At 49.0% G+C, this 27,048-nt stretch overlaps 2 protein-coding genes across 2 annotated transcripts; both read left to right on the forward strand.

Moving 5' to 3' along the window:
• The first annotated feature begins 1,002 nt into the window (after positions 1-1,002).
• On the forward strand, positions 1,003-3,227 carry LOC149334539 (uncharacterized). The gene has a single exon (XM_089556264.1). It carries the CDS (start codon positions 1,023-1,025, stop codon positions 2,205-2,207), a length of 1,185 nt encoding a protein of 394 aa, XP_089412390.1. The 5' UTR covers positions 1,003-1,022; the 3' UTR covers positions 2,208-3,227.
• Positions 3,228-24,506: 21,279 nt separating this feature from the next.
• Positions 24,507-25,790, forward strand: LOC149334540 (uncharacterized). Its single transcript, XM_089557948.1, has one exon. It carries the CDS (start codon positions 24,540-24,542, stop codon positions 25,788-25,790), a length of 1,251 nt encoding a protein of 416 aa, XP_089414074.1. The 5' UTR covers positions 24,507-24,539.
• The last annotated feature ends 1,258 nt before the right edge of the window (positions 25,791-27,048 follow it).

The raw sequence follows: 27,048 nt of genomic DNA on the forward strand, positions 1-27,048 counted from the left end.
TAACCGCGAGTTTCCCCAGCCCTATACGTAGACGCTCACACCAGGAGCTAGCCACATACAGTTCCGCTGTTAAACTTGTAAAGGGTTTCGGCTTACCATTCACACTTAGCTGCGCAAAAAGAAACGAGGACCAAAGCGAACAAGAAGACACAACACAAGCGCAGACTATCAACTGAATTTTTATTCACGAAAGGGAAGCTTTTAAAAGCGTTAGAAAATACAAAATCGAAACACAACAATCACTACCACGCGTGCAAAGGAAACCTATGACATATCATTCCTGCTTGAAATACGAACACAACAACAGGATAACAAATGCAATCACATCAAGCCAACCCCCCGTACTCCCGTACTGTCTGCTCGTACTCAATAAACTGCGCAGAAAAGGAACCTCCTTTTCCTGCAGGCTGACCGACTGTGATGCGCACAGAGCTGCGTAGACGGCCGGCGTTGTTGGAAACGTCGACAGGTGTGCTTGGCGAGTGCTCGAAATATTTGCCAGGAACACGAGCAGTGGCAACAGACGTGAGCTCTGCTGCACATGTGGAACAGTCATTGCGAAGTGTAGTGCGTAGGCCAAGCAGGACCCAAGGGTAGGCGCTCAATCCAGTGTGAAGGGAGAACCAGCGCTATAAGCGAAGCCTTCAGTTGCCGAGGAAAGCCGTCGACCTTAGAAAATCTGGTGGTAAAAGATCGTCTTGATGTTATGGACGGGTAGGTTGGCGAATAATGCGAAGTCGAAATGACGACCACGGTCAGAAGTAATGGCGGAACGAGCACCACATCACCAGTTATCACCACGTGACGGCCGCCTACAACATGAAAAGCGTCGCGCATGGACGAAGCGTCAGTAAGCCGGTTTAAGCGGTCACGGGTGGCGCTGCGCTAGCTTGTCTGACGTCACGCCTGAAAAGGAGGAAATGTCTTATCGCCGAGGAAAATGCTTTTATATGTCAAGGATTAATCACCGCAGTCGTGGCGTAGAGATTTTCCGGCCACCGAGCGTGACGGACGTGTGTGTCATGGGCTCCGTAGGAGCGGCTTCAGCGGCCCAGCAGGGCCGCGGTAACAGGAATATTGCTTCAGACAATGAGTACCAAGTTGTTTTGCCTAGTTTGCCAACAGGGCGTTTTGTTTTGAACACCGTTTTTCTACACTGTGATGTTAGGGCCCGCCCGTATCGGGCAGAAGATTTTCGCGATGCGCTCGCCGAGTTATCGCTCCTGCCGGAAGTGATTGCCCTCGGAGCCTACCGCATGAGCCATGTGTGGGCGGTGACTTTCAAGGACGAAGATGCGGTGAAAAAGATTGTCGGCATGGGTGAGCTGCTGGTGAAAAAGTGCCGCTGTATCGTAATTGATCCTGCCAACCAGGACGTTCGCATGAAAGTGCATTGGTTGCTGCACAGCGTGCCCGACGACGACGTACGGTTTGCCTTCGAGCCGTACGGGAAGGTCACAGACGTCGGCCGAGAGCGGTGGCGGGTGCACGGCCTAGCAGATAAGGGCTCAACTACCAGACTGGTCACCTTGAAGTTGAAGCCGGGCGTAAAGTTGGACGACCTGCCGCACCAGGTGAGCGTCGCCGGAGAGTTGGCCCTCGTGGTCGTGCCAGGCAGGGCTCCGCTCTGCCTTCGGTGCCGTGGCACGGGCCACATTCGTCGCGACTGCCGCATCCCCAAGTGCAGTGCGTGCCGACGCTTCGGTCATGAGAGCAGCCAGTGCGAGCGGACGTATGCCAGCGTAACAGGACTGACAACCACCGACGACGCCTCAAACCTGCTCATGGACGAGGCGGACATGGACGATGCAGCATCGGTGGCAAGTGCAAGAACGGAGGTTGCCGAAAATACGGTGATTCCACTGCCGCAGCAGGAGCAACCCGGAACCGAAGCGGTTACTGCAGAGCAGCATCAACCGCCTTCGCAGGATTCTTCGACAGCTCCGAGCGCCGAGCTGAAAACCTCAGTTGATTATGAAGCGGCTCCCAGCACCTCAGAACCCGAGGTTATGGACATCCTTAGCGCTTCAGCCAGCCTGCTGGCGGGGAAACGACCACACGACAAGATCCTTAGCGTTGGGACGAAGGAGGACGGCGGGGGCGGAGACGAGCCACCCACCAAAGCCCCAGGTATGCGGAGGTCTACCTTGAAGCCGCGACCGAACATTCCGGTCGATTCGCGGCAGGCGGGTAAACCGCCCCCGTAAATTTAGTTTGTCTAGCTAAGGTGGGTTGGGAGGGGTTTCCGTAAACGCCATGGCCCTCATCATGAGCGGTTCGTTTTTCGTGTTCGGGCTTGGAAAGAGGTGCCAAGTTTACTTGGACTGTCCTTTTTTGTTGGTTAGAGTTTTATTTTTTTTTCCTGGCCTTCGACGCGCTTATCGCCACAGTATGATGACCACAGACCCTTGGGCTATTGTAATGGGCACCATTCTACCGTGTAGCCATGGCGGTTAATATCGAAAGAGCGCTACGGGTAGCGACGTTAAACGTACGGGGCCTTGGAGCAAGACGACGACAATGTCAGCTTAGTCGCCTTCTCTTAGATAATGACTTACATATAGTGGGAATCCAAGAGACAAAAATTGAGAGCCAGGAGCTCACCGACCGAATGGTGTCCAATTTTCGTGCTCATTTCGATGTGTGTATTTCTCACGCGATTGGTGGATCAGGTGGTTGCGCCATATTCATACGCAACAACTTTGGAATCTGCGTGCAGTCAGTATTTTCATGTGACAGTGGACGCCTCTTAATCGCTGATATCGTCTTTGGCGAATTGGAGTGTCGCGTCATCTGTGTATACGCGCCGAATATTGACATGGAACGGCGGGCATTCTTTGAAAGGCTTGAGGCGTACCTAAACTGTCAGAAAGTGATAATACTGCTAGGCGATTTTAACTGTGTTTGCAATGTTGATGACCGCGCAAAACATTCGCGTGTTCGTGACAAGAGTGCAGAATTTCTTAATACACTTGTGCACGAATATGACCTTGAAGACATTGGTAGCGTTTTCGCCAGCGGTACTCGTCCGCAGTTTACACACTTCCAGCAAGACAGCCATGCAAGGTTAGACAGATTATATGTCTCTGCCGAATTGATACCAATGTGTAGCGAGTACGAAGTGAAACCCATCGCATACAGCGATCACTGCTTGGTAACGGCCGCCTTTGGAAAGACGCAGAGGAAACGAATCTTTAGCTGGGACTTGTGGAAAATGAATGCGCAGCTGTTGGATGACGAAGCTTTTGTCGACGCTGTAACGAAAGAACTGAAATATTTGACTGCAAGCGAGCCAGAATGTTACGCCATTCGTTGGGAAGATTTTAAGCAGAAAGTAAAAACAATGGCTATTGAAAGAAGTAGTGCAATTCGACGCAATCAGAAAGAAGCAGAGACAAAGCTTCGCCAGCAACTGCAGTTTTTTGTTAGTATGGAGAATGTCGAACCTGGTCTGTGTGTTAGAGGAATAAAGGAAGTGAAAACTGAACTTGAACGGATAGATTCGGAGAAGTACAAGGCGGCAGTAGTGAGATCAAGGTCCGAGAAGCTGTGGGCGGGAGAAATGCCAACCAAGCGGGCTCTCTCAGATGAAAAAAGATACGCATGTCAAAAAGAAATCCGCCAACTAGCTATAGGTGAAAACGTCACGTCTAACAGAAATGAAATTAAGCATGCGACTGCCGAGCACTTTAAAGAAATTCTAAGCCATCCACGGGACCTTAAAGATTGTTTCCAAAAAGAATTCCTTCCGTTGATGCCAAAGCTTGACGAAGAAGTAAGGACACAGCTAGAACAACCAATCACACCAAGTGAGATAGAATGCGCAATAAATGAGCTGGCAGTCGGGAAAGCACCTGGGCCGGATGGCTTAGGGGCCATTTTCTATAAAACCTTCCGGTCTGAGGTTGCCCAAGTTCTTTATCACGTTGTTAGCGAAGCGTATGACCAGAAAAGACTACCCTTGTCCTTCACAACCTCGCATATCGTGCTAATCCCGAAGAGTGATGATGCTCAGAAACGTTTGTTGCCAGGCTCATATCGCCCAATAACTCTTGCTAACGTCGACTATAAAATATTCACCAAAGTTCTAGCAAAGCGACTGCAAGGTGTTATTAAGAAGTTGGTTGGACCACACCAGACTTGTGGCATTAAAGGCCGCACTATCGCGACGAATGTGCACGTGGCTCGAAGCGTGCTCGAGTGTTGCGATGCGCTGGGCGATCACGTCGCGATGATGCAGCTTGACCTGGCAAAAGCCTTCGACCGTGTCTCGCACAAGGCATTGCTCTGCATACTTGAACACACGAATGTGGGCAGTGTGATTACGGAAGGCGTCACGATGGCGTACAAAAAATGTACAACGCGTATTATTGTTAACGGTGAGCTCACTGATAGCTTGTGCGTGCTCTCGTCGGTGAGGCAGGGATGCCCCCTTTCACCACTGCTGTTTGCCGCTTATCTTGAGCCACTCTGTCTGGCGATGGAACATAATGCGCGCATAACAGGTTACAGACTACAGGCTGCCGAAGTCAAAATTCTGGCGTACGCGGATGACATCGCGGTGTTCTGCGCCAGCAAAGATAGCATTAGAGAGGCAACTAATGTCGTCGAGAAGTTTTGTGATGCGAGTGGAGCCCAGATAAACTGGGATAAAAGTCATGGCTTCTGGCATGGCGATTGGGTGGACACACCAGAAGCCTTTTGTCGGCTCACCTGGTCAATGGTGCCAACGCAGTACCTTGGTGTGCCTCTCGGAAATTATCGCGACCCTGAACCGTACTGGAGGGATCAAGCCTTGATGGCTAAAGAAAAGGCGAACGGGTGGCAAGGCAAGCAACTGTCGATGTTTTCTAGAGCCACTGTCTGCAACCTTTTTTTGATATCAAAAATCTGGTACGTCATGAATGTGTTGTGTGCGGCGAGGATGAGCATTCAAAAAATGCATCGGGTTTTTGCTATTTTTATTTGGGCCTCGACTTGGGAGCGGTCCAGTCGAACGAATTTGTTTTTGCCTGTAAAGAAAGGAGGTCTTGGCCTGGCTCACTTGTTTCTGCGACAAATTGTGGCACGCTTTGTTTTTTTACGAGATCAGAATGATATCTTCCTGCGCACAGTTATACAAGTAAGACTGTATAGACTTCTGCCTGGATTCGTAGTCTCGTCTGTGCAAAATATGTGCGGAAGGGTGACTGGATACCTGCATGAAGTTGTTTTATCGTATAGGCTGTTGAATGTACGTTTTTCCCAGCAGTACCTGTCAACCGTTACAAAGAAAAAACTCTACAGAGACCTTGTAGATGTCATGCTCCCTGTACCTTTGTACCGTTCTCCACATCGCGGTGGCCCAGGACAGGACGTCCTAAAAAGAGTGAAGAAAATGCCTATACTACCCTCCGCCAAATCGTTCTTTTTCAAGTTACATACAAACACCCTCCCAGTTAAGACCTGGCTTCACGATAAAGGACTCTTCATTCCCTGGAACACTGACTGCTTTTTATGCAAGAAACCCGAAACAATAGAACACGTATTTCTAGACTGCTGGGACCCGATCTTTCATTGGGATGTACTCCAAAGAACTTTAAAAAAACAGTTACCCCTGGATCCGTACGGCATACGTTTCTTGCCTGTGAATCCATCAGAGGAAATACCTTATGACCTCATTATGGTCCTGGGCCTCCACGCGGTGTGGAAAACACGAATGCAGTTTGAACACGCGGACTTGGTTGTTCGCCCGGTTCGCGAACATTTCATTGAGAGCGTTGTGCGCTTAAGAAATGTGTACAACGCACTGCCTGATCCACCACAATGGATAACTGTACTAGATGGATTAATGTCGCTCAAAAAATTTTAAAGTCGTGTCGGCCGAAGTGTGGCCGCCATGTTTTATTTCTTGTAACCTCTTGATTTGTACGTCAAAATCGGCAATAAAGAAAAAAAAAAAAAAAGTCGTGGCGTAGTGGCTAAGACGCCCGTCTCGGCTGCGGGAGGTGGGGTGTTCGACTCCCACCGCCGGTCACTCGCTGGTTAAAAACTGAGTACAAGTGCCTGTGGACTGTGCACTTGGGAAGCTCCGCTGCATGGCGGTGCACACAGCGGGCTCGGTTGCAAACCTGAGCCTGTTTGTAAGTGTCACAAGCCTTAATTAAACAAAAAATCGTGGAGCTTTCTTTTTCTCTTTTTTTTTTCAACGCGCTCTGTGGTTAGAGAAACAAGTGATTTTTTTTTTTTTTGCAGCTTACCCCAAAGATTACCGCCCATGATTTTTATGGTTTCAGTTCCATATGATTTTGCCCATGGCGTGGGAAGGTGTAGCCCCCATTTCTGAAACTAATACCCCTGTCACACGGGCATTTCGAAGGCCCTCGAATCGATAGCCTATCGACTCGAAGGCGATCGAGCGCTGCTACACGGCCAGTTTGAATGGCCATCGAGTCAATAGTCTATCGAGTCGACGGAGCAGCCCGGAACTCTATCGAGATTTCGAGGGCCTTCGAGCGTTGCCCAAGGTTGCTAGCATTGCTTCGAACGACAACAAACATGGCGGCGCCCTTCAAAGCCGGACCCCTCGCTTCGGACTGAATTCTCGTTGTTGCTGCCTTTTTCTGTCCGTTCACTGGTCATAAATGGGGCACCGGTCTTTCGCTTCGTCTCATCTTGCCTAGAAGAAAACGTATAAGTGATAAATTTGCTTTATTTTTTATTTAGAGTGACGATTCTGCCGCTGTTAGGCCTAAGAGAGGCGGTTTGTTGACAGTAATGGTTCCCGTTTTGACTACCAGATGGCGCCACTAGAGACTAAGTTTATTTTTGCCTCCCTGCTAGCATACGCTGAACTCAATGTGAGAATGCGCCTGCGTTTAGCGTACGTAAGCGTGCATACGCTCGTGGTACGTAGACAGCATAAATTTATGCTCTTTTCTCACTGTATCTGTGTACGTCGCGAGCGGCGACGTGGTGCGCAAAGCGAGAAGCAGCAGCGGCGCGGCCGTTCCAACTCGCCCGGGCGTCAACAGATGAGAACAGGTCCTAGTTTTTGCGGCGAGCGAATCCGCTTCGCTTGCCGGATTTTTGAACAAGTGTGAACGCGCCTTATGACTGCAAGAAAGTGTATTTCAACATTTAGTTAAGTTTCGTCAATATATTTTTGTTATTTGCGCGAAACCGAAAGCAGCGATTGTGGCGCCACACGAGCTTGGCGTAAGACACGAGAACGATTTCAATGGCCATTGAGATTTGCCGTGTAGCAGCTCCACAACTCCCTCGAGTTCAATGGCGATCGAAAATCTCGATGGCTCTCGACTCGATGGCCATTGAAACTGGCCGTGTGACAGGGGTATAATATACCGCCAGCGCCAAGAGACGTTTTAGTACACCGCAGCTGAAGGTCCTGTAACAACATTCAATTTTGCTATCAGTGTGACTGACAGGCGCAACACATTTTTTTTCGCGCCTTTTGCCTGACATGTATCTTCCTGGTACTGTCGGTCAGCAGAATTGATACATGGCGGACATTTCTGCCCCATGTCTTTTTGCCGCCTCTCCCTTTTGTCCCCTTTATTTGTAAATGTCCTAAGCGTTATTTATTATTTTTCTTTTTTTCCTTCCCCATTCATTGCCGAATGGATGACGGCGAAAAAAAAGAGCTTCACGGCATGACCAGGGTGCTTGTTTCCCATTTGCGGAACATGCTGAGTGTGTCGCATGTAATTTCACAGGTCTGATTTTGGCAAAGCATATATGTTGGTAGCGATAGTCAAAAATTACTCAGTGAGCACTGGAGGACTTCGCCGAGTGTGTCATGTCAGTATAACGTAACCGTGACATCAGATGTCGAAATTAAAGCTTGGCTTATGACTTTTTCGAAAGTTTTGTAATAACTGAACAGTTATTATGCATGTTATCGCGGAGGTCTCCGTCTTAGCCGGGCCGTTTTCTCGGCAATACATGTAGTGAGGCTCAGGGCAGGCGAACACTACATGTTGTTTTTCCTGCATTGCTATGGCAAATAGGCAATTAAGCGAAATGTCTGCCATTATGAAGAAAGGATTGCGAAGCATGAAGTTGACATTTCTTGAAGCAATTGCAGGCAGAGGAAGCAGGGAGTCTTGTCCCTTCACCGCCCCTCTTTCCAAGGGTCTATGCGGTAAAGCCGCAGTGTTTAAAGGCACCAGTTCAGTCCTGCGGCAGCATTTCGTGCTCGCTCAGTACACATTTGTTTCACTCTGTGCTTCTGAAACTTAAGTTCATTTTATTTTTACCTATACAGCTGCTGACGTTAGGAAGCAATGTGTCAGCTATTTCCTCTAACCTGGCATTGACTGCGAGCCGTGGCCTACCTAATGCGCCGCTCAGAGAAGTAGTGTGGCAGCGGGAAGAGCGCTAGTCATTGGAGCGCCTGTCTTGTAGAAAAAAAAGTACAATAGATGATAACACCTTTTTTTTTAATTCCACAAGTGAATATACAGCCGAAGTTCGCAAGTGGAGGAAAAAAGAAACGCTGGAAATGTTCGAAGGGTGACATCGTGTTAAGGGTGCCATTCGAGCGATGGCATATACAAAATGTTTGAAAAATAAATACCGCATTTTCGCAGCAAAAAAGCAGCGCTTACACGAGACAAAGAAGTGTGGGGATGCGACGCGTTTGCCGCCGCCTCTGATTTAAAAGGGAAACTGCATAGGTTTTAGAAATACACGAGCTTGAGATGATAGAATGTGTGAAACTTGCAGGTAAAGCATGCGAAGTCTTTTTGGTTTAGCGCTTGAAATAGTGAAGTAGTCCCTGATTCAAATCCGGACGACCTTTAAGGTTCTCCGCAGCGCACAACGCCAAGTTGGGAGGGGGGGGGGGGGCGCATGATGACGTCATCGAAGGTATCGGTATACATTTCCAACGCGCAAACGCCTGCTTTGAAGGAAAAAAAGGAACGCCATCAAAGGCAAACCCTGCCGAGAGTTGATTGGCAGCGTCTAACGAGTCAGGGCAGGGTGTGGCTGACGACAGTGGTAATGTAAGGCAGACCTTCCGTGACGTCACGCTGAACTTACGTGCACACCTCCAGTGCATTGAGCAGCAGCGCAAAATTCAATCGTCCATTACGTAACTACTTCAAATGCTAGTGCAAAAACAATTGGCATGCTTCACGTAAAGCCTATTTAGATTCGAATCCTTGAATATCACGAAATTCTCAAAAAAGTGCTGCAGTTGCCCTTTAAGCGCTGTTTTTCGCCACAAGATCTGGCATTAACCAGCAACACTTTTTACGTTGTTAATTCACGTTCTTGCCCATTTTCCACGCGTCGTAAAATGGCTTTTCCGCCTTTCACTTGCAACGACAGAAAAAAACTGTAAAAGAATGCTCACAGGGTATTGATCCGTCCATCTTTCGTCTGCCCGCTTGAAATGTCGCCTCCGGCCACTCCGAGGCGCTTCAAATCCCAGTTGAAAGAAGTCCATTCACAAACTTGCTCCGTGCCGAAAAGAAAATGTCTCTACGATTACACTTTCTCATTAGTGCTTTTGAACGTTACAAAACTTAGAAGCCTCTACTAACACGGGTGTGGGGCATGCTCGGACGTTTCCTCGTTGTGGGTGACGGCCAGGTCACGTTAACCGCGAGTTTCCCCAGCCCTATACGTAGACGCTCACACCAGGAGCTAGCCACATACAGTTCCGCTGTTAAACTTGTAAAGGGTTTCGGCTTACCATTCACACTTAGCTGCGCAAAAAGAAACGAGGACCAAAGCGAACAAGAAGACACAACACAAGCGCAGACTATCAACTGAATTTTTATTCACGAAAGGGAAGCTTTTAAAAGCGTTAGAAAATACAAAATCGAAACACAACAATCACTACCACGCGTGCAAAGGAAACCTATGACATATCATTCCTGCTTGAAATACGAACACAACAACAGGATAACAAATGCAATCACATCAAGCCAACCCCCCGTACTGTCTGCTCGTACTCAATAAACTGCGCAGAAAAGGAACCTCCTTTTCCTGCAGGCTGACCGACAGTGATGCGCACAGAGCTGCGTAGACGGCCGGCGTTGTTGGAAACGTCGACAGGTGTGCTTGGCGAGTGCTCGAAATATTTGCCAGGAACACGAGCAGTGGCAACAGACGTGAGCTCTGCTGCACATGTGGAACAGTCATTGCGAAGTGTAGTGCGTAGGCCAAGCAGGACCCAAGGGTAGGCGCTCAATCCAGTGTGAAGGGAGAACCAGCGCTATAAGCGAAGCCTTCAGTTGCCGAGGAAAGCCGTCGACCTTAGAAAATCTGGTGGTAAAAGATCGTCTTGATGTTATGGACGGGTAGGTTGGCGAATAATGCGAAGTCGAAATGACGACCACGGTCAGAAGTAATGGCGGAACGAGCACCACATCACCAGTTATCACCACGTGACGGCCGCCTACAACATGAAAAGCGTCGCGCATGGACGAAGCGTCAGTAAGCCGGTTTAAGCGGTCACGGGTGGCACTGCGCTAGCTTGTCTGACGTCACGCCTGGAAAGGAGGAAATGTCTTATCGCCGAGGAAAATGCTTTTATATGTCAAGGATTAATCACCGCAGTCGTGGCGTAGTGGCTAAGACGCCCGTCTCGGCTGCGGGAGGTGGGGTGTTCGACTCCCACCGCCGGTCACTCGCTGGTTAAAAACTGAGTACAAGTGCCTGTGGACTGTGCACTTGGGAAGCTCCGCTGCATGGCGGTGCACACAGCGGGCTCGGTTGCAAACCTGAGCCTGTTTGTAAGTGTCACAAGCCTTAATTAAACAAAAAATCGTGGAGCTTTCTTTTTCTCTTTTTTTTTTTCAACGCGCTCTGTGGTTAGAGAAACAAGTGATTTTTTTTTTTGCAGCTTACCCCAAAGATTACCGCCCATGATTTTTATGGTTTCAGTTCCATATGATTTTGCCCATGGCGTGGGAAGGTGTAGCCCCCATTTCTGAAACTAATACCCCTGTCACACGGGCATTTCGAAGGCCCTCGAATCGATAGCCTATCGACTCGAAGGCGATCGAGCGCTGCTACACGGCCAGTTTGAATGGCCATCGAGTCAATAGTCTATCGAGTCGACGGAGCAGCCCGGAACTCTATCGAGATTTCGAGGGCCTTCGAGCGTTGCCCAAGGTTGCTAGCATTGCTTCGAACGACAACAAACATGGCGGCGCCCTTCAAAGCCGGACCCCTCGCTTCGGACTGAATTCTCGTTGTTGCTGCCTTTTTCTGTCCGTTCACTGGTCATAAATGGGGCACCGGTCTTTCGCTTCGTCTCATCTTGCCTAGAAGAAAACGTATAAGTGATAAATTTGCTTTATTTTTTATTTAGAGTGACGATTCTGCCGCTGTTAGGCCTAAGAGAGGCGGTTTGTTGACAGTAATGGTTCCCGTTTTGACTACCAGATGGCGCCACTAGAGACTAAGTTTATTTTTGCCTCTCTGCTAGCATACGCTGAACTCAATGTGAGAATGCGCCTGCGTTTAGCGTACGTAAGCGTGCATACGCTCGTGGTACGTAGACAGCATAAATTTATGCTCTTTTCTCACTGTATCTGTGTACGTCGCGAGCGGCGACGTGGTGCGCAAAGCGAGAAGCAGCAGCGGCGCGGCCGTTCCAACTCGCCCGGGCGTCAACAGATGAGAACAGGTCCTAGTTTTTGCGGCGAGCGAATCCGCTTCGCTTGCCGGATTTTTGAACAAGTGTGAACGCGCCTTATGACTGCAAGAAAGTGTATTTCAACATTTAGTTAAGTTTCGTCAATATATTTTTGTTATTTGCGCGAAACCGAAAGCAGCGATTGTGGCGCCACACGAGCTTGGCGTAAGACACGAGAACGATTTCAATGGCCATTGAGATTTGCCGTGTAGCAGCTCCACAACTCCCTCGAGTTCAATGGCGATCGAAAATCTCGATGGCTCTCGACTCGATGGCCATTGAAACTGGCCGTGTGACAGGGGTATAATATACCGCCAGCGCCAAGAGACGTTTTAGTACACCGCAGCTGAAGGTCCTGTAACAACATTCAATTTTGCTATCAGTGTGACTGACAGGCGCAACACATTTTTTTTCGCGCCTTTTGCCTGACATGTATCTTCCTGGTACTGTCGGTCAGCAGAATTGATACATGGCGGACATTTCTGCCCCATGTCTTTTTGCCGCCTCTCCCTTTTGTCCCCTTTATTTGTAAATGTCCTAAGCGTTATTTATTATTTTTCTTTTTTTCCTTCCCCATTCATTGCCGAATGGATGACGGCGAAAAAAAAGAGCTTCACGGCATGACCAGGGTGCTTGTTTCCCATTTGCGGAACATGCTGAGTGTGTCGCATGTAATTTCACAGGTCTGATTTTGGCAAAGCATATATGTTGGTAGCGATAGTCAAAAATTACTCAGTGAGCACTGGAGGACTTCGCCGAGTGTGTCATGTCAGTATAACGTAACCGTGACATCAGATGTCGAAATTAAAGCTTGGCTTATGACTTTTTCGAAAGTTTTGTAATAACTGAACAGTTATTATGCATGTTATCGCGGAGGTCTCCGTCTTAGCCGGGCCGTTTTCTCGGCAATACATGTAGTGAGGCTCAGGGCAGGCGAACACTACATGTTGTTTTTCCTGCATTGCTATGGCAAATAGGCAATTAAGCGAAATGTCTGCCATTATGAAGAAAGGATTGCGAAGCATGAAGTTGACATTTCTTGAAGCAATTGCAGGCAGAGGAAGCAGGGAGTCTTGTCCCTTCACCGCCCCTCTTTCCAAGGGTCTATGCGGTAAAGCCGCAGTGTTTAAAGGCACCAGTTCAGTCCTGCGGCAGCATTTCGTGCTCGCTCAGTACACATTTGTTTCACTCTGTGCTTCTGAAACTTAAGTTCATTTTATTTTTACCTATACAGCTGCTGACGTTAGGAAGCAATGTGTCAGCTATTTCCTCTAACCTGGCATTGACTGCGAGCCGTGGCCTACCTAATGCGCCGCTCAGAGAAGTAGTGTGGCAGCGGGAAGAGCGCTAGTCATTGGAGCGCCTGTCTTGTAGAAAAAAAAGTACAATAGATGATAACACCTTTTTTTTTAATTCCACAAGTGAATATACAGCCGAAGTTCGCAAGTGGAGGAAAAAAGAAACGCTGGAAATGTTCGAAGGGTGACATCGTGTTAAGGGTGCCATTCGAGCGATGGCATATACAAAATGTTTGAAAAATAAATACCGCATTTTCGCAGCAAAAAAGCAGCGCTTACACGAGACAAAGAAGTGTGGGGATGCGACGCGTTTGCCGCCGCCTCTGATTTAAAAGGGAAACTGCATAGGTTTTAGAAATACACGAGCTTGAGATGATAGAATGTGTGAAACTTGCAGGTAAAGCATGCGAAGTCTTTTTGGTTTAGCGCTTGAAATAGTGAAGTAGTCCCTGATTCAAATCCGGACGACCTTTAAGGTTCTCCGCAGCGCACAACGCCAAGTTGGGAGGGGGGGGGGGCGCATGATGACGTCATCGAAGGTATCGGTATACATTTCCAACGCGCAAACGCCTGCTTTGAAGGAAAAAAAGGAACGCCATCAAAGGCAAACCCTGCCGAGAGTTGATTGGCAGCGTCTAACGAGTCAGGGCAGGGTGTGGCTGACGACAGTGGTAATGTAAGGCAGACCTTCCGTGACGTCACGCTGAACTTACGTGCACACCTCCAGTGCATTGAGCAGCAGCGCAAAATTCAATCGTCCATTACGTAACTACTTCAAATGCTAGTGCAAAAACAATTGGCATGCTTCACGTAAAGCCTATTTAGATTCGAATCCTTGAATATCACGAAATTCTCAAAAAAGTGCTGCAGTTGCCCTTTAAGCGCTGTTTTTCGCCACAAGATCTGGCATTAACCAGCAACACTTTTTACCTTGTTAATTCACGTTCTTGCCCATTTTCCACGCGTCGTAAAATGGCTTTTCCGCCTTTCACTTGCAACGACAGAAAAAAACTGTAAAAGAATGCTCACAGGGTATTGATCCGTCCATCTTTCGTCTGCCCGCTTGAAATGTCGCCTCCGGCCACTCCGAGGCGCTTCAAATCCCAGTTGAAAGAAGTCCATTCACAAACTTGCTCCGTGCCGAAAAGAAAATGTCTCTACGATTACACTTTCTCATTAGTGCTTTTGAACGTTACAAAACTTAGAAGCCTCTACTAACACGGGTGTGGGGCATGCTCGGACGTTTCCTCGTTGTGGGTGACGGCCAGGTCACGTTAACCGCGAGTTTCCCCAGCCCTATACGTAGACGCTCACACCAGGAGCTAGCCACATACAGTTCCGCTGTTAAACTTGTAAAGGGTTTCGGCTTACCATTCACACTTAGCTGCGCAAAAAGAAACGAGGACCAAAGCGAACAAGAAGACACAACACAAGCGCAGACTATCAACTGAATTTTTATTCACGAAAGGGAAGCTTTTAAAAGCGTTAGAAAATACAAAATCGAAACACAACAATCACTACCACGCGTGCAAAGGAAACCTATGACATATCATTCCTGCTTGAAATACGAACACAACAACAGGATAACAAATGCAATCACATCAAGCCAACCCCCCGTACTGTCTGCTCGTACTCAATAAACTGCGCAGAAAAGGAACCTCCTTTTCCTGCAGGCTGACCGACTGTGATGCGCACAGAGCTGCGTAGACGGCCGGCGTTGTTGGAAACGTCGACAGGTGTGCTTGGCGAGTGCTCGAAATATTTGCCAGGAACACGAGCAGTGGCAACAGACGTGAGCTCTGCTGCACATGTGGAACAGTCATTGCGAAGTGTAGTGCGTAGGCCAAGCAGGACCCAAGGGTAGGCGCTCAATCCAGTGTGAAGGGAGAACCAGCGCTATAAGCGAAGCCTTCAGTTGCCGAGGAAAGCCGTCGACCTTAGAAAATCTGGTGGTAAAAGATCGTCTTGATGTTATGGACGGGTAGGTTGGCGAATAATGCGAAGTCGAAATGACGACCACGGTCAGAAGTAATGGCGGAACGAGCACCACATCACCAGTTATCACCACGTGACGGCCGCCTACAACATGAAAAGCGTCGCGCATGGACGAAGCGTCAGTAAGCCGGTTTAAGCGGTCACGGGTGGCGCTGCGCTAGCTTGTCTGACGTCACGCCTGGAAAGGAGGAAATGTCTTATCGCCGAGGAAAATGCTTTTATATGTCAAGGATTAATCACCGCAGTCGTGGCGTAGTGGCTAAGACGCCCGTCTCGGCTGCGGGAGGTGGGGTGTTCGACTCCCACCGCCGGTCACTCGCTGGTTAAAAACTGAGTACAAGTGCCTGTGGACTGTGCACTTGGGAAGCTCCGCTGCATGGCGGTGCACACAGCGGGCTCGGTTGCAAACCTGAGCCTGTTTGTAAGTGTCACAAGCCTTAATTAAACAAAAAATCGTGGAGCTTTCTTTTTCTCTTTTTTTTTTCAACGCGCTCTGTGGTTAGAGAAACAAGTGATTTTTTTTTTTTGCAGCTTACCCCAAAGATTACCGCCCATGATTTTTATGGTTTCAGTTCCATATGATTTTGCCCATGGCGTGGGAAGGTGTAGCCCCCATTTCTGAAACTAATACCCCTGTCACACGGGCATTTCGAAGGCCCTCGAATCGATAGCCTATCGACTCGAAGGCGATCGAGCGCTGCTACACGGCCAGTTTGAATGGCCATCGAGTCAATAGTCTATCGAGTCGACGGAGCAGCCCGGAACTCTATCGAGATTTCGAGGGCCTTCGAGCGTTGCCCAAGGTTGCTAGCATTGCTTCGAACGACAACAAACATGGCGGCGCCCTTCAAAGCCGGACCCCTCGCTTCGGACTGAATTCTCGTTGTTGCTGCCTTTTTCTGTCCGTTCACTGGTCATAAATGGGGCACCGGTCTTTCGCTTCGTCTCATCTTGCCTAGAAGAAAACGTATAAGTGATAAATTTGCTTTATTTTTTATTTAGAGTGACGATTCTGCCGCTGTTAGGCCTAAGAGAGGCGGTTTGTTGACAGTAATGGTTCCCGTTTTGACTACCAGATGGCGCCACTAGAGACTAAGTTTATTTTTGCCTCTCTGCTAGCATACGCTGAACTCAATGTGAGAATGCGCCTGCGTTTAGCGTACGTAAGCGTGCATACGCTCGTGGTACGTAAACAGCATAAATTTATGCTCTTTTCTCACTGTATCTGTGTACGTCGCGAGCGGCGACGTGGTGCGCAAAGCGAGAAGCAGCAGCGGCGCGGCCGTTCCAACTCGCCCGGGCGTCAACAGATGAGAACCGGTCCTAGTTTTTGCGGCGAGCGAATCCGCTTCGCTTGCCGGATTTTTGAACAAGTGTGAACGCGCCTTATGACTGCAAGAAAGTGTATTTCAACATTTAGTTAAGTTTCGTCAATATATTTTTGTTATTTGCGCGAAACCGAAAGCAGCGATTGTGGCGCCACACGAGCTTGGCGTAAGACACGAGAACGATTTCAATGGCCATTGAGATTTGCCGTGTAGCAGCTCCACAACTCCCTCGAGTTCAATGGCGATCGAAAATCTCGATGGCTCTCGACTCGATGGCCATTGAAACTGGCCGTGTGACAGGGGTATAATATACCGCCAGCGCCAAGAGACGTTTTAGTACACCGCAGCTGAAGGTCCTGTAACAACATTCAATTTTGCTATCAGTGTGACTGACAGGCGCAACACATTTTTTTTCGCGCCTTTTGCCTGACATGTATCTTCCTGGTACTGTCGGTCAGCAGAATTGATACATGGCGGACATTTCTGCCCCATGTCTTTTTGCCGCCTCTCCCTTTTGTCCCCTTTATTTGTAAATGTCCTAAGCGTTATTTATTATTTTTCTTTTTTTCCTTCCCCATTCATTGCCGAATGGATGACGGCGAAAAAAAAGAGCTTCACGGCATGACCAGGGTGCTTGTTTCCCATTTGCGGAACATGCTGAGTGTGTCGCATGTAATTTCACAGGTCTGATTTTGGCAAAGCATATATGTTGGTAGCGATAGTCAAAAATTACTCAGTGAGCACTGGAGGACTTCGCCGAGTGTGTCATGTCAGTATAACGTAACCGTGACATCAGATGTCGAAATTAAAGCTTGGCTTATGACTTTTTCGAAAGTTTTGTAATAACTGAACAGTTATTATGCATGTTATCGCGGAGGTCTCCGTCTTAGCCGGGCCGTTTTCTCGGCAATACATGTAGTGAGGCTCAGGGCAGGCGAACACTACATGTTGTTTTTCCTGCATTGCTATGGCAAATAGGCAATTAAGCGAAATGTCTGCCATTATGAAGAAAGGATTGCGAAGCATGAAGTTGACATTTCTTGAAGCAATTGCAGGCAGAGGAAGCAGGGAGTCTTGTCCCTTCACCGCCCCTCTTTCCAAGGGTCTATGCGGTAAAGCCGCAGTGTTTAAAGGCACCAGTTCAGTCCTGCGGCAGCATTTCGTGCTCGCTCAGTACACATTTGTTTCACTCTGTGCTTCTGAAACTTAAGTTCATTTTATTTTTACCTATACAGCTGCTGACGTTAGGAAGCAATGTGTCAGCTATTTCCTCTAACCTGGCATTGACTGCGAGCCGTCGCCTACCTAATGCGCCGCTCAGAGAAGTAGTGTGGCAGCGGGAAGAGCGCTAGTCATTGGAGCGCCTGTCTTGTAGAAAAAAAAGTACAATAGATGATAACACCTTTTTTTTTAATTCCACAAGTGAATATACAGCCGAAGTTCGCAAGTGGAGGAAAAAAGAAACGCTGGAAATGTTCGAAGGGTGACATCGTGTTAAGGGTGCCATTCGAGCGATGGCATATACAAAATGTTTGAAAAATAAATACCGCATTTTCGCAGCAAAAAAGCAGCGCTTACACGAGACAAAGAAGTGTGGGGATGCGACGCGTTTGCCGCCGCCTCTGATTTAAAAGGGAAACTGCATAGGTTTTAGAAATACACGAGCTTGAGATGATAGAATGTGTGAAACTTGCAGGTAAAGCATGCGAAGTCTTTTTGGTTTAGCGCTTGAAATAGTGAAGTAGTCCCTGATTCAAATCCGGACGACCTTTAAGGTTCTCCGCAGCGCACAACGCCAAGTTGGGAGGGGGGGGGGCGCATGATGACGTCATCGAAGGTATCGGTATACATTTCCAACGCGCAAACGCCTGCTTTGAAGGAAAAAAAGGAACGCCATCAAAGGCAAACCCTGCCGAGAGTTGATTGGCAGCGTCTAACGAGTCAGGGCAGGGTGTGGCTGACGACAGTGGTAATGTAAGGCAGACCTTCCGTGACGTCACGCTGAACTTACGTGCACACCTCCAGTGCATTGAGCAGCAGCGCAAAATTCAATCGTCCATTACGTAACTACTTCAAATGCTAGTGCAAAAACAATTGGCATGCTTCACGTAAAGCCTATTTAGATTCGAATCCTTGAATATCACGAAATTCTCATAAAAGTGCTGCAGTTGCCCTTTAAGCGCTGTTTTTCGCCACAAGATCTGGCATTAACCAGCAACACTTTTTACCTTGTTAATTCACGTTCTTGCCCATTTTCCACGCGTCGTAAAATGGCTTTTCCGCCTTTCACTTGCAACGACAGAAAAAAACTGTAAAAGAATGCTCACAGGGTATTGATCCGTCCATCTTTCGTCTGCCCGCTTGAAATGTCGCCTCCGGCCACTCCGAGGCGCTTCAAATCCCAGTTGAAAGAAGTCCATTCACAAACTTGCTCCGTGCCGAAAAGAAAATGTCTCTACGATTACACTTTCTCATTAGTGCTTTTGAACGTTACAAAACTTAGAAGCCTCTACTAACACGGGTGTGGGGCATGCTCGGACGTTTCCTCGTTGTGGGTGACGGCCAGGTCACGTTAACCGCGAGTTTCCCCAGCCCTATACGTAGACGCTCACACCAGGAGCTAGCCACATACAGTTCCGCTGTTAAACTTGTAAAGGGTTTCGGCTTACCATTCACACTTAGCTGCGCAAAAAGAAACGAGGACCAAAGCGAACAAGAAGACACAACACAAGCGCAGACTATCAACTGAATTTTTATTCACGAAAGGGAAGCTTTTAAAAGCGTTAGAAAATACAAAATCGAAACACAACAATCACTACCACGCGTGCAAAGGAAACCTATGACATATCATTCCTGCTTGAAATACGAACACAACAACAGGATAACAAATGCAATCACATCAAGCCAACCCCCCGTACTGTCTGCTCGTACTCAATAAACTGCGCAGAAAAGGAACCTCCTTTTCCTGCAGGCTGACCGACTGTGATGCGCACAGAGCTGCGTAGACGGCCGGCGTTGTTGGAAACGTCGACAGGTGTGCTTGGCGAGTGCTCGAAATATTTGCCAGGAACACGAGCAGTGGCAACAGACGTGAGCTCTGCTGCACATGTGGAACAGTCATTGCGAAGTGTAGTGCGTAGGCCAAGCAGGACCCAAGGGTAGGCGCTCAATCCAGTGTGAAGGGAGAACCAGCGCTATAAGCGAAGCCTTCAGTAGCCGAGGAAAGCCGTCGACCTTAGAAAATCTGGTGGTAAAAGATCGTCTTGATGTTATGGACGGGTAGGTTGGCGAATAATGCGAAGTCGAAATGACGACCACGGTCAGAAGTAATGGCGGAACGAGCACCACATCACCAGTTATCACCACGTGACGGCCGCCTACAACATGAAAAGCGTCGCGCATGGACGAAGCGTCAGTAAGCCGGTTTAAGCGGTCACGGGTGGCGCTGCGCTAGCTTGTCTGACGTCACGCCTGGAAAGGAGGAAATGTCTTATCGCCGAGGAAAATGCTTTTATATGTCAAGGATTAATCACCGCAGTCGTGGCGTAGTTATGAAGTCAGGCAATAAATAAAAAAAAAAAAAGCAGTCGTGGCGTAGTGGCTAAGACGCCCGTCTCGGCTGCGGGAGGTGGGGTGTTCGACTCCCACCGCCGGTCACTCGCTGGTTAAAAACTGAGTACAAGTGCCTGTGGACTGTGCACTTGGGAAGCTCCGCTGCATGGCGGTGCACACAGCGGGCTCGGTTGCAAACCTGAGCCTGTTTGTAAGTGTCACAAGCCTTAATTAAACAAAAAATCGTGGAGCTTTCTTTTTCTCTTTTTTTTTTCAACGCGCTCTGTGGTTAGAGGAACAAGTGATTTTTTTTTTTTTGCAGCTTACCCCAAAGATTACCGCCCATGATTTTTATGGTTTCAGTTCCATATGATTTTGCCCATGGCGTGGGAAGGTGTAGCCCCCATTTCTGAAACTAATACCCCTGTCACACGGGCATTTCGAAGGCCCTCGAATCGATAGCCTATCGACTCGAAGGCGATCGAGCGCTGCTACACGGCCAGTTTGAATGGCCATCGAGTCAATAGTCTATCGAGTCGACGGAGCAGCCCGGAACTCTATCGAGATTTCGAGGGCCTTCGAGCGTTGCCCAAGGTTGCTAGCATTGCTTCGAACGACAACAAACATGGCGGCGCCCTTCAAAGCCGGACCCCTCGCTTCGGACTGAATTCTCGTTGTTGCTGCCTTTTTCTGTCCGTTCACTGGTCATAAATGGGGCACCGGTCTTTCGCTTCGTCTCATCTTGCCTAGAAGAAAACGTATAAGTGATAAATTTGCTTTATTTTTTATTTAGAGTGACGATTCTGCCGCTGTTAGGCCTAAGAGAGGCGGTTTGTTGACAGTAATGGTTCCCGTTTTGACTACCAGATGGCGCCACTAGAGACTAAGTTTATTTTTGCCTCTCTGCTAGCATACGCTGAACTCAATGTGAGAATGCGCCTGCGTTTAGCGTACGTAAGCGTGCATACGCTCGTGGTACGTAGACAGCATAAATTTATGCTCTTTTCTCACTGTATCTGTGTACGTCGCGAGCGGCGACGTGGTGCGCAAAGCGAGAAGCAGCAGCGGCGCGGCCGTTCCAACTCGCCCGGGCGTCAACAGATGAGAACAGGTCCTAGTTTTTGCGGCGAGCGAATCCGCTTCGCTTGCCGGATTTTTGAACAAGTGTGAACGCGCCTTATGACTGCAAGAAAGTGTATTTCAACATTTAGTTAAGTTTCGTCAATATATTTTTGTTATTTGCGCGAAACCGAAAGCAGCGATTGTGGCGCCACACGAGCTTGGCGTAAGACACGAGAACGATTTCAATGGCCATTGAGATTTGCCGTGTAGCAGCTCCACAACTCCCTCGAGTTCAATGGCGATCGAAAATCTCGATGGCTCTCGACTCGATGGCCATTGAAACTGGCCGTGTGACAGGGGTATAATATACCGCCAGCGCCAAGAGACGTTTTAGTACACCGCAGCTGAAGGTCCTGTAACAACATTCAATTTTGCTATCAGTGTGACTGACAGGCGCAACACATTTTTTTTCGCGCCTTTTGCCTGACATGTATCTTCCTGGTACTGTCGGTCAGCAGAATTGATACATGGCGGACATTTCTGCCCCATGTCTTTTTGCCGCCTCTCCCTTTTGTCCCCTTTATTTGTAAATGTCCTAAGCGTTATTTATTATTTTTCTTTTTTTCCTTCCCCATTCATTGCCGAATGGATGACGGCGAAAAAAAAGAGCTTCACGGCATGACCAGGGTGCTTGTTTCCCATTTGCGGAACATGCTGAGTGTGTCGCATGTAATTTCACAGGTCTGATTTTGGCAAAGCATATATGTTGGTAGCGATAGTCAAAAATTACTCAGTGAGCACTGGAGGACTTCGCCGAGTGTGTCATGTCAGTATAACGTAACCGTGACATCAGATGTCGAAATTAAAGCTTGGCTTATGACTTTTTCGAAAGTTTTGTAATAACTGAACAGTTATTATGCATGTTATCGCGGAGGTCTCCGTCTTAGCCGGGCCGTTTTCTCGGCAATACATGTAGTGAGGCTCAGGGCAGGCGAACACTACATGTTGTTTTTCCTGCATTGCTATGGCAAATAGGCAATTAAGCGAAATGTCTGCCATTATGAAGAAAGGATTGCGAAGCATGAAGTTGACATTTCTTGAAGCAATTGCAGGCAGAGGAAGCAGGGAGTCTTGTCCCTTCACCGCCCCTCTTTCCAAGGGTCTATGCGGTAAAGCCGCAGTGTTTAAAGGCACCAGTTCAGTCCTGCGGCAGCATTTCGTGCTCGCTCAGTACACATTTGTTTCACTCTGTGCTTCTGAAACTTAAGTTCATTTTATTTTTACCTATACAGCTGCTGACGTTAGGAAGCAATGTGTCAGCTATTTCCTCTAACCTGGCATTGACTGCGAGCCGTGGCCTACCTAATGCGCCGCTCAGAGAAGTAGTGTGGCAGCGGGAAGAGCGCTAGTCATTGGAGCGCCTGTCTTGTAGAAAAAAAAGTACAATAGATGATAACACCTTTTTTTTTAATTCCACAAGTGAATATACAGCCGAAGTTCGCAAGTGGAGGAAAAAAGAAACGCTGGAAATGTTCGAAGGGTGACATCGTGTTAAGGGTGCCATTCGAGCGATGGCATATACAAAATGTTTGAAAAATAAATACCGCATTTTCGCAGCAAAAAAGCAGCGCTTACACGAGACAAAGAAGTGTGGGGATGCGACGCGTTTGCCGCCGCCTCTGATTTAAAAGGGAAACTGCATAGGTTTTAGAAATACACGAGCTTGAGATGATAGAATGTGTGAAACTTGCAGGTAAAGCATGCGAAGTCTTTTTGGTTTAGCGCTTGAAATAGTGAAGTAGTCCCTGATTCAAATACGGACGACCTTTAAGGTTCTCCGCAGCGCACAACGCCAAGTTGGGAGGGGGGGGGGCGCATGATGACGTCATCGAAGGTATCGGTATACATTTCCAACGCGCAAACGCCTGCTTTGAAGGAAAAAAAGGAACGCCATCAAAGGCAAACCCTGCCGAGAGTTGATTGGCAGCGTCTAACGAGTCAGGGCAGGGTGTGGCTGACGACAGTGGTAATGTAAGGCAGACCTTCCGTGACGTCACGCTGAACTTACGTGCACACCTCCAGTGCATTGAGCAGCAGCGCAAAATTCAATCGTCCATTACGTAACTACTTCAAATGCTAGTGCAAAAACAATTGGCATGCTTCACGTAAAGCCTATTTAGATTCGAATCCTTGAATATCACGAAATTCTCAAAAAAGTGCTGCAGTTGCCCTTTAAGCGCTGTTTTTCGCCACAAGATCTGGCATTAACCAGCAACACTTTTTACCTTGTTAATTCACGTTCTTGCCCATTTTCCACGCGTCGTAAAATGGCTTTTCCGCCTTTCACTTGCAACGACAGAAAAAAACTGTAAAAGAATGCTCACAGGGTATTGATCCGTCCATCTTTCGTCTGCCCGCTTGAAATGTCGCCTCCGGCCACTCCGAGGCGCTTCAAATCCCAGTTGAAAGAAGTCCATTCACAAACTTGCTCCGTGCCGAAAAGAAAATGTCTCTACGATTACACTTTCTCATTAGTGCTTTTGAACGTTACAAAACTTAGAAGCCTCTACTAACACGGGTGTGGGGCATGCTCGGACGTTTCCTCGTTGTGGGTGACGGCCAGGTCACGTTAACCGCGAGTTTCCCCAGCCCTATACGTAGACGCTCACACCAGGAGCTAGCCACATACAGTTCCGCTGTTAAACTTGTAAAGGGTTTCGGCTTACCATTCACACTTAGCTGCGCAAAAAGAAACGAGGACCAAAGCGAACAAGAAGACACAACACAAGCGCAGACTATCAACTGAATTTTTATTCACGAAAGGGAAGCTTTTAAAAGCGTTAGAAAATACAAAATCGAAACACAACAATCACTACCACGCGTGCAAAGGAAACCTATGACATATCATTCCTGCTTGAAATACGAACACAACAACAGGATAACAAATGCAATCACATCAAGCCAACCCCCCGTACTGTCTGCTCGTACTCAATAAACTGCGCAGAAAAGGAACCTCCTTTTCCTGCAGGCTGACCGACTGTGATGCGCACAGAGCTGCGTAGACGGCCGGCGTTGTTGGAAACGTCGACAGGTGTGCTTGGCGAGTGCTCGAAATATTTGCCAGGAACACGAGCAGTGGCAACAGACGTGAGCTCTGCTGCACATGTGGAACAGTCATTGCGAAGTGTAGTGCGTAGGCCAAGCAGGACCCAAGGGTAGGCGCTCAATCCAGTGTGAAGGGAGAACCAGCGCTATAAGCGAAGCCTTCAGTTGCCGAGGAAAGCCGTCGACCTTAGAAAATCTGGTGGTAAAAGATCGTCTTGATGTTATGGACGGGTAGGTTGGCGAATAATGCGAAGTCGAAATGACGACCACGGTCAGAAGTAATGGCGGAACGAGCACCACATCACCAGTTATCACCACGTGACGGCCGCCTACAACATGAAAAGCGTCGCGCATGGACGAAGCGTCAGTAAGCCGGTTTAAGCGGTCACGGGTGGCGCTGCGCTAGCTTGTCTGACGTCACGCCTGGAAAGGAGGAAATGTCTTATCGCCGAGGAAAATGCTTTTATATGTCAAGGATTAATCACCGCAGTCGTGGCGTAGTGCATTCTACTTCCAGCCACCGCGCGTGACGGACGCAGAATCATGGGCTCCCACGGAGCGGCGATAGCGGCCGTTGCCGGCCGCGGAAACAGGTTTGCCAGCGAAGCTGATAAGGACTACGAGATCGTTCTGCCTACCCTGCCCACCGGACGTGTTGTTTTAAACACGGTTTTTCTGCACGGCGACGTGCGTGTGCGACCCTACAGGGTCGAAGACTTCAGAGACGCCCTCGCTAACGTGGGTGCGCTCCCCGACGTCGTGGCGTTGGGGGCGTACCAGATTAACCACGTGTGGGCGGTAACCTTCAGCAGTGGGGATGCCGCAAAGAAACTGGCCGCCATGAAGGAGCTCGAGGTTAAGGGACGCCGCTGCATCGTCTTCGACCCAGAAGACCACCAGGTGAAGCTGCGCCTGCACTGGATGTTGCACGGCGTCGCCGACGAGGACATCCGGACTGCTTTCGCGGCGTTCGGCAACGTGACCGAGGTCACCCGGGAGCGTTGGCGCGTCGCCGGCATGAAGGAGAAGGGGTCCACCACGAGGACCGTGCTGCTAAAGATGAAGCCTGGCATGAAGGTGGATGACCTACCCCACCAGGTTCGTGTCGCCGGCGAGTTGGCTCTCGTGGTGGTGCCCGGGCGGCCGATGCAGTGCCTGCGCTGCGGCGGGACGGGGCACGTGCGCCGTGATTGCAAGGTGCCCAGGTGCTCAAAGTGCCGTCGCTATGGACACTCCGAGGCTGACTGCGTGCGCACCTACGCGTCGGCGACCGGCCGTGTAGCGGCGAGCGACTCCGCAGAGCTCATGGACGTCGTCGAAGCGGAGGAAGCAGCGAGCGGTATCGACGACGCGGGCAAAACGGACGGGGTGGCGGTTCAGCCAGCTGTTGCAAGTAGCAACACCGACACGGCTGTCGCACAGGAGAGCGGGTCGCCAGCTGCTGACTCGCCTTCGACGCCAGTGGAAACGCCCAACGATGGAGCGAGCCCGCCCGTGCACGTGGACGTGGAACGCAAGGCGGCCAGCGAGAGCCACGACGACAAGGCCGACTCCCGCGTGAACGTCGGCGTGACTACACCTGCGAAGCGTTCGCACGCCGAGACCACGGCCAACGGGGAGAAGGCAGCTGAGCCCAGCGTGGAGGAACCGCCGGCAAAGACGCCGCAAGCGCGACGGCCCAGCCTGCGGCCGCGCCCAAATGTCCCGACTGACAAGCGTGGCGGCGACAAGGCGCCGCATGACCAGGAGCACGTGCTCGCGCCGGGTGACACCGGCGGCGACGGCATCGTCTAGCGACATGCTGGACGCGGGAGGTAAGCACCATGCTTTCGGTCTCCTCTTCCTAAGTTAAAATGGCTTCTGCAACTCCGTTTAAAGTCGCCACCCTAAACGTTAGAGGCCTGGCAGGTAAACGAAAACAAAGCCAGCTGTACCGACTTGTAACGGAGCAAGATATCGATATACTGGCAGTGCAGGAGACCAAAGTCGACGGGGAGGAGGAGACCGGGAGCATGGTGCGACGTTTCACGTCTAGGTATTATGCCGTCGTTAGCCATGCTGTAGGCACATCGGCTGGCTGTATTCTTTTTGTTAAGAAGTTGCCGGGGATAGAAGTACACGGTCATCATTCGTGCCTGTCGGGTCGATACGTGTCCATCGATTTTTCGCTCTGTAACATCGACTGGCGCATTGTTTGTCTGTATGCACCTAATGTGGTTGATGGCCGAGCCGCGTTTTTTGAAAGCGTCGAAGAACGGCTTCGCACGGACAGGCAGCTCATTGTTATGGGCGATTACAACTGTGTTCTTAGTGCGCGCGACAAGACAAGCGTCCGAGGTTTCAGGGATAAAAGCACCGAAGTGTTGTTACGAATGATTGTGAACTGCAACCTCGAGGATGTAGCAGAGTGTCTTGAAGGAACGCGTGCTGTAAGGTACACACGATTCGAGGGCACAAGTCACGCACGGCTAGACCGAATTTATGCATCCGCGGAAACGGTCCCTAAATGCATTAGTTATGTAGTTCTGCCGGTTTCATTTTCTGACCACTGTTTGGTTCAATGCTGCATAGGATTCATTAAGAAGGGGAATGGTTTTTCATGGGAAATGTGGAAGCTAAATGAGAAGCTACTCCAGGACGAATTTTATAACCGAGCTGTAAGGGAAGAAATAGCAAAAATAGAACCAAGTAGTCACATGAGGATTTGGCAGCAGTGGGAGCTCACTAAAGAAACTTTAAAATTAAAAGCAATAGATAGAGCCACCTGTATACGTCATGAAGCAAAAAAAGAGGAAATGGAGCTTAAGGCACTGCTTCAGAAGATGATAGAACAGGAATGCCGAGCGCCTGGTAAATGGATAGAAGACATAAGGAAAACCAAACAAAAGTTACAGCTTATCGAAGAAGAACGTTATCGGGGAGCGCTGGTGAGGGCAAGGGCAGAAGACATGGCCGCAGGGGAAGCGCCAACGAAACGAGCGCTTGGTTTAGAAAAAGCCCGTGCCGAAAGAAACCACATAAACGAAATAGAATGGAGAGGTGTTTCTAAAAC

The sequence above is a fragment of the Amblyomma mixtum genome, chromosome 8 (assembly GCF_055824585.1).
Source record: "Amblyomma mixtum isolate Tamu chromosome 8, ASM5582458v1, whole genome shotgun sequence".
NCBI classification, from domain to species: Eukaryota; Metazoa; Arthropoda; class Arachnida; order Ixodida; family Ixodidae; genus Amblyomma; species Amblyomma mixtum.

Coding starts and splice junctions, on each gene's coding strand:
- LOC149334540 (XM_089557948.1), top strand. CDS start 24,540: ATGGGCTCCCACGGAGCGGCGATAGCGGCCGTTGCCGGCCGCGGAAAC.
- LOC149334539 (XM_089556264.1), top strand. CDS start 1,023: ATGGGCTCCGTAGGAGCGGCTTCAGCGGCCCAGCAGGGCCGCGGTAAC.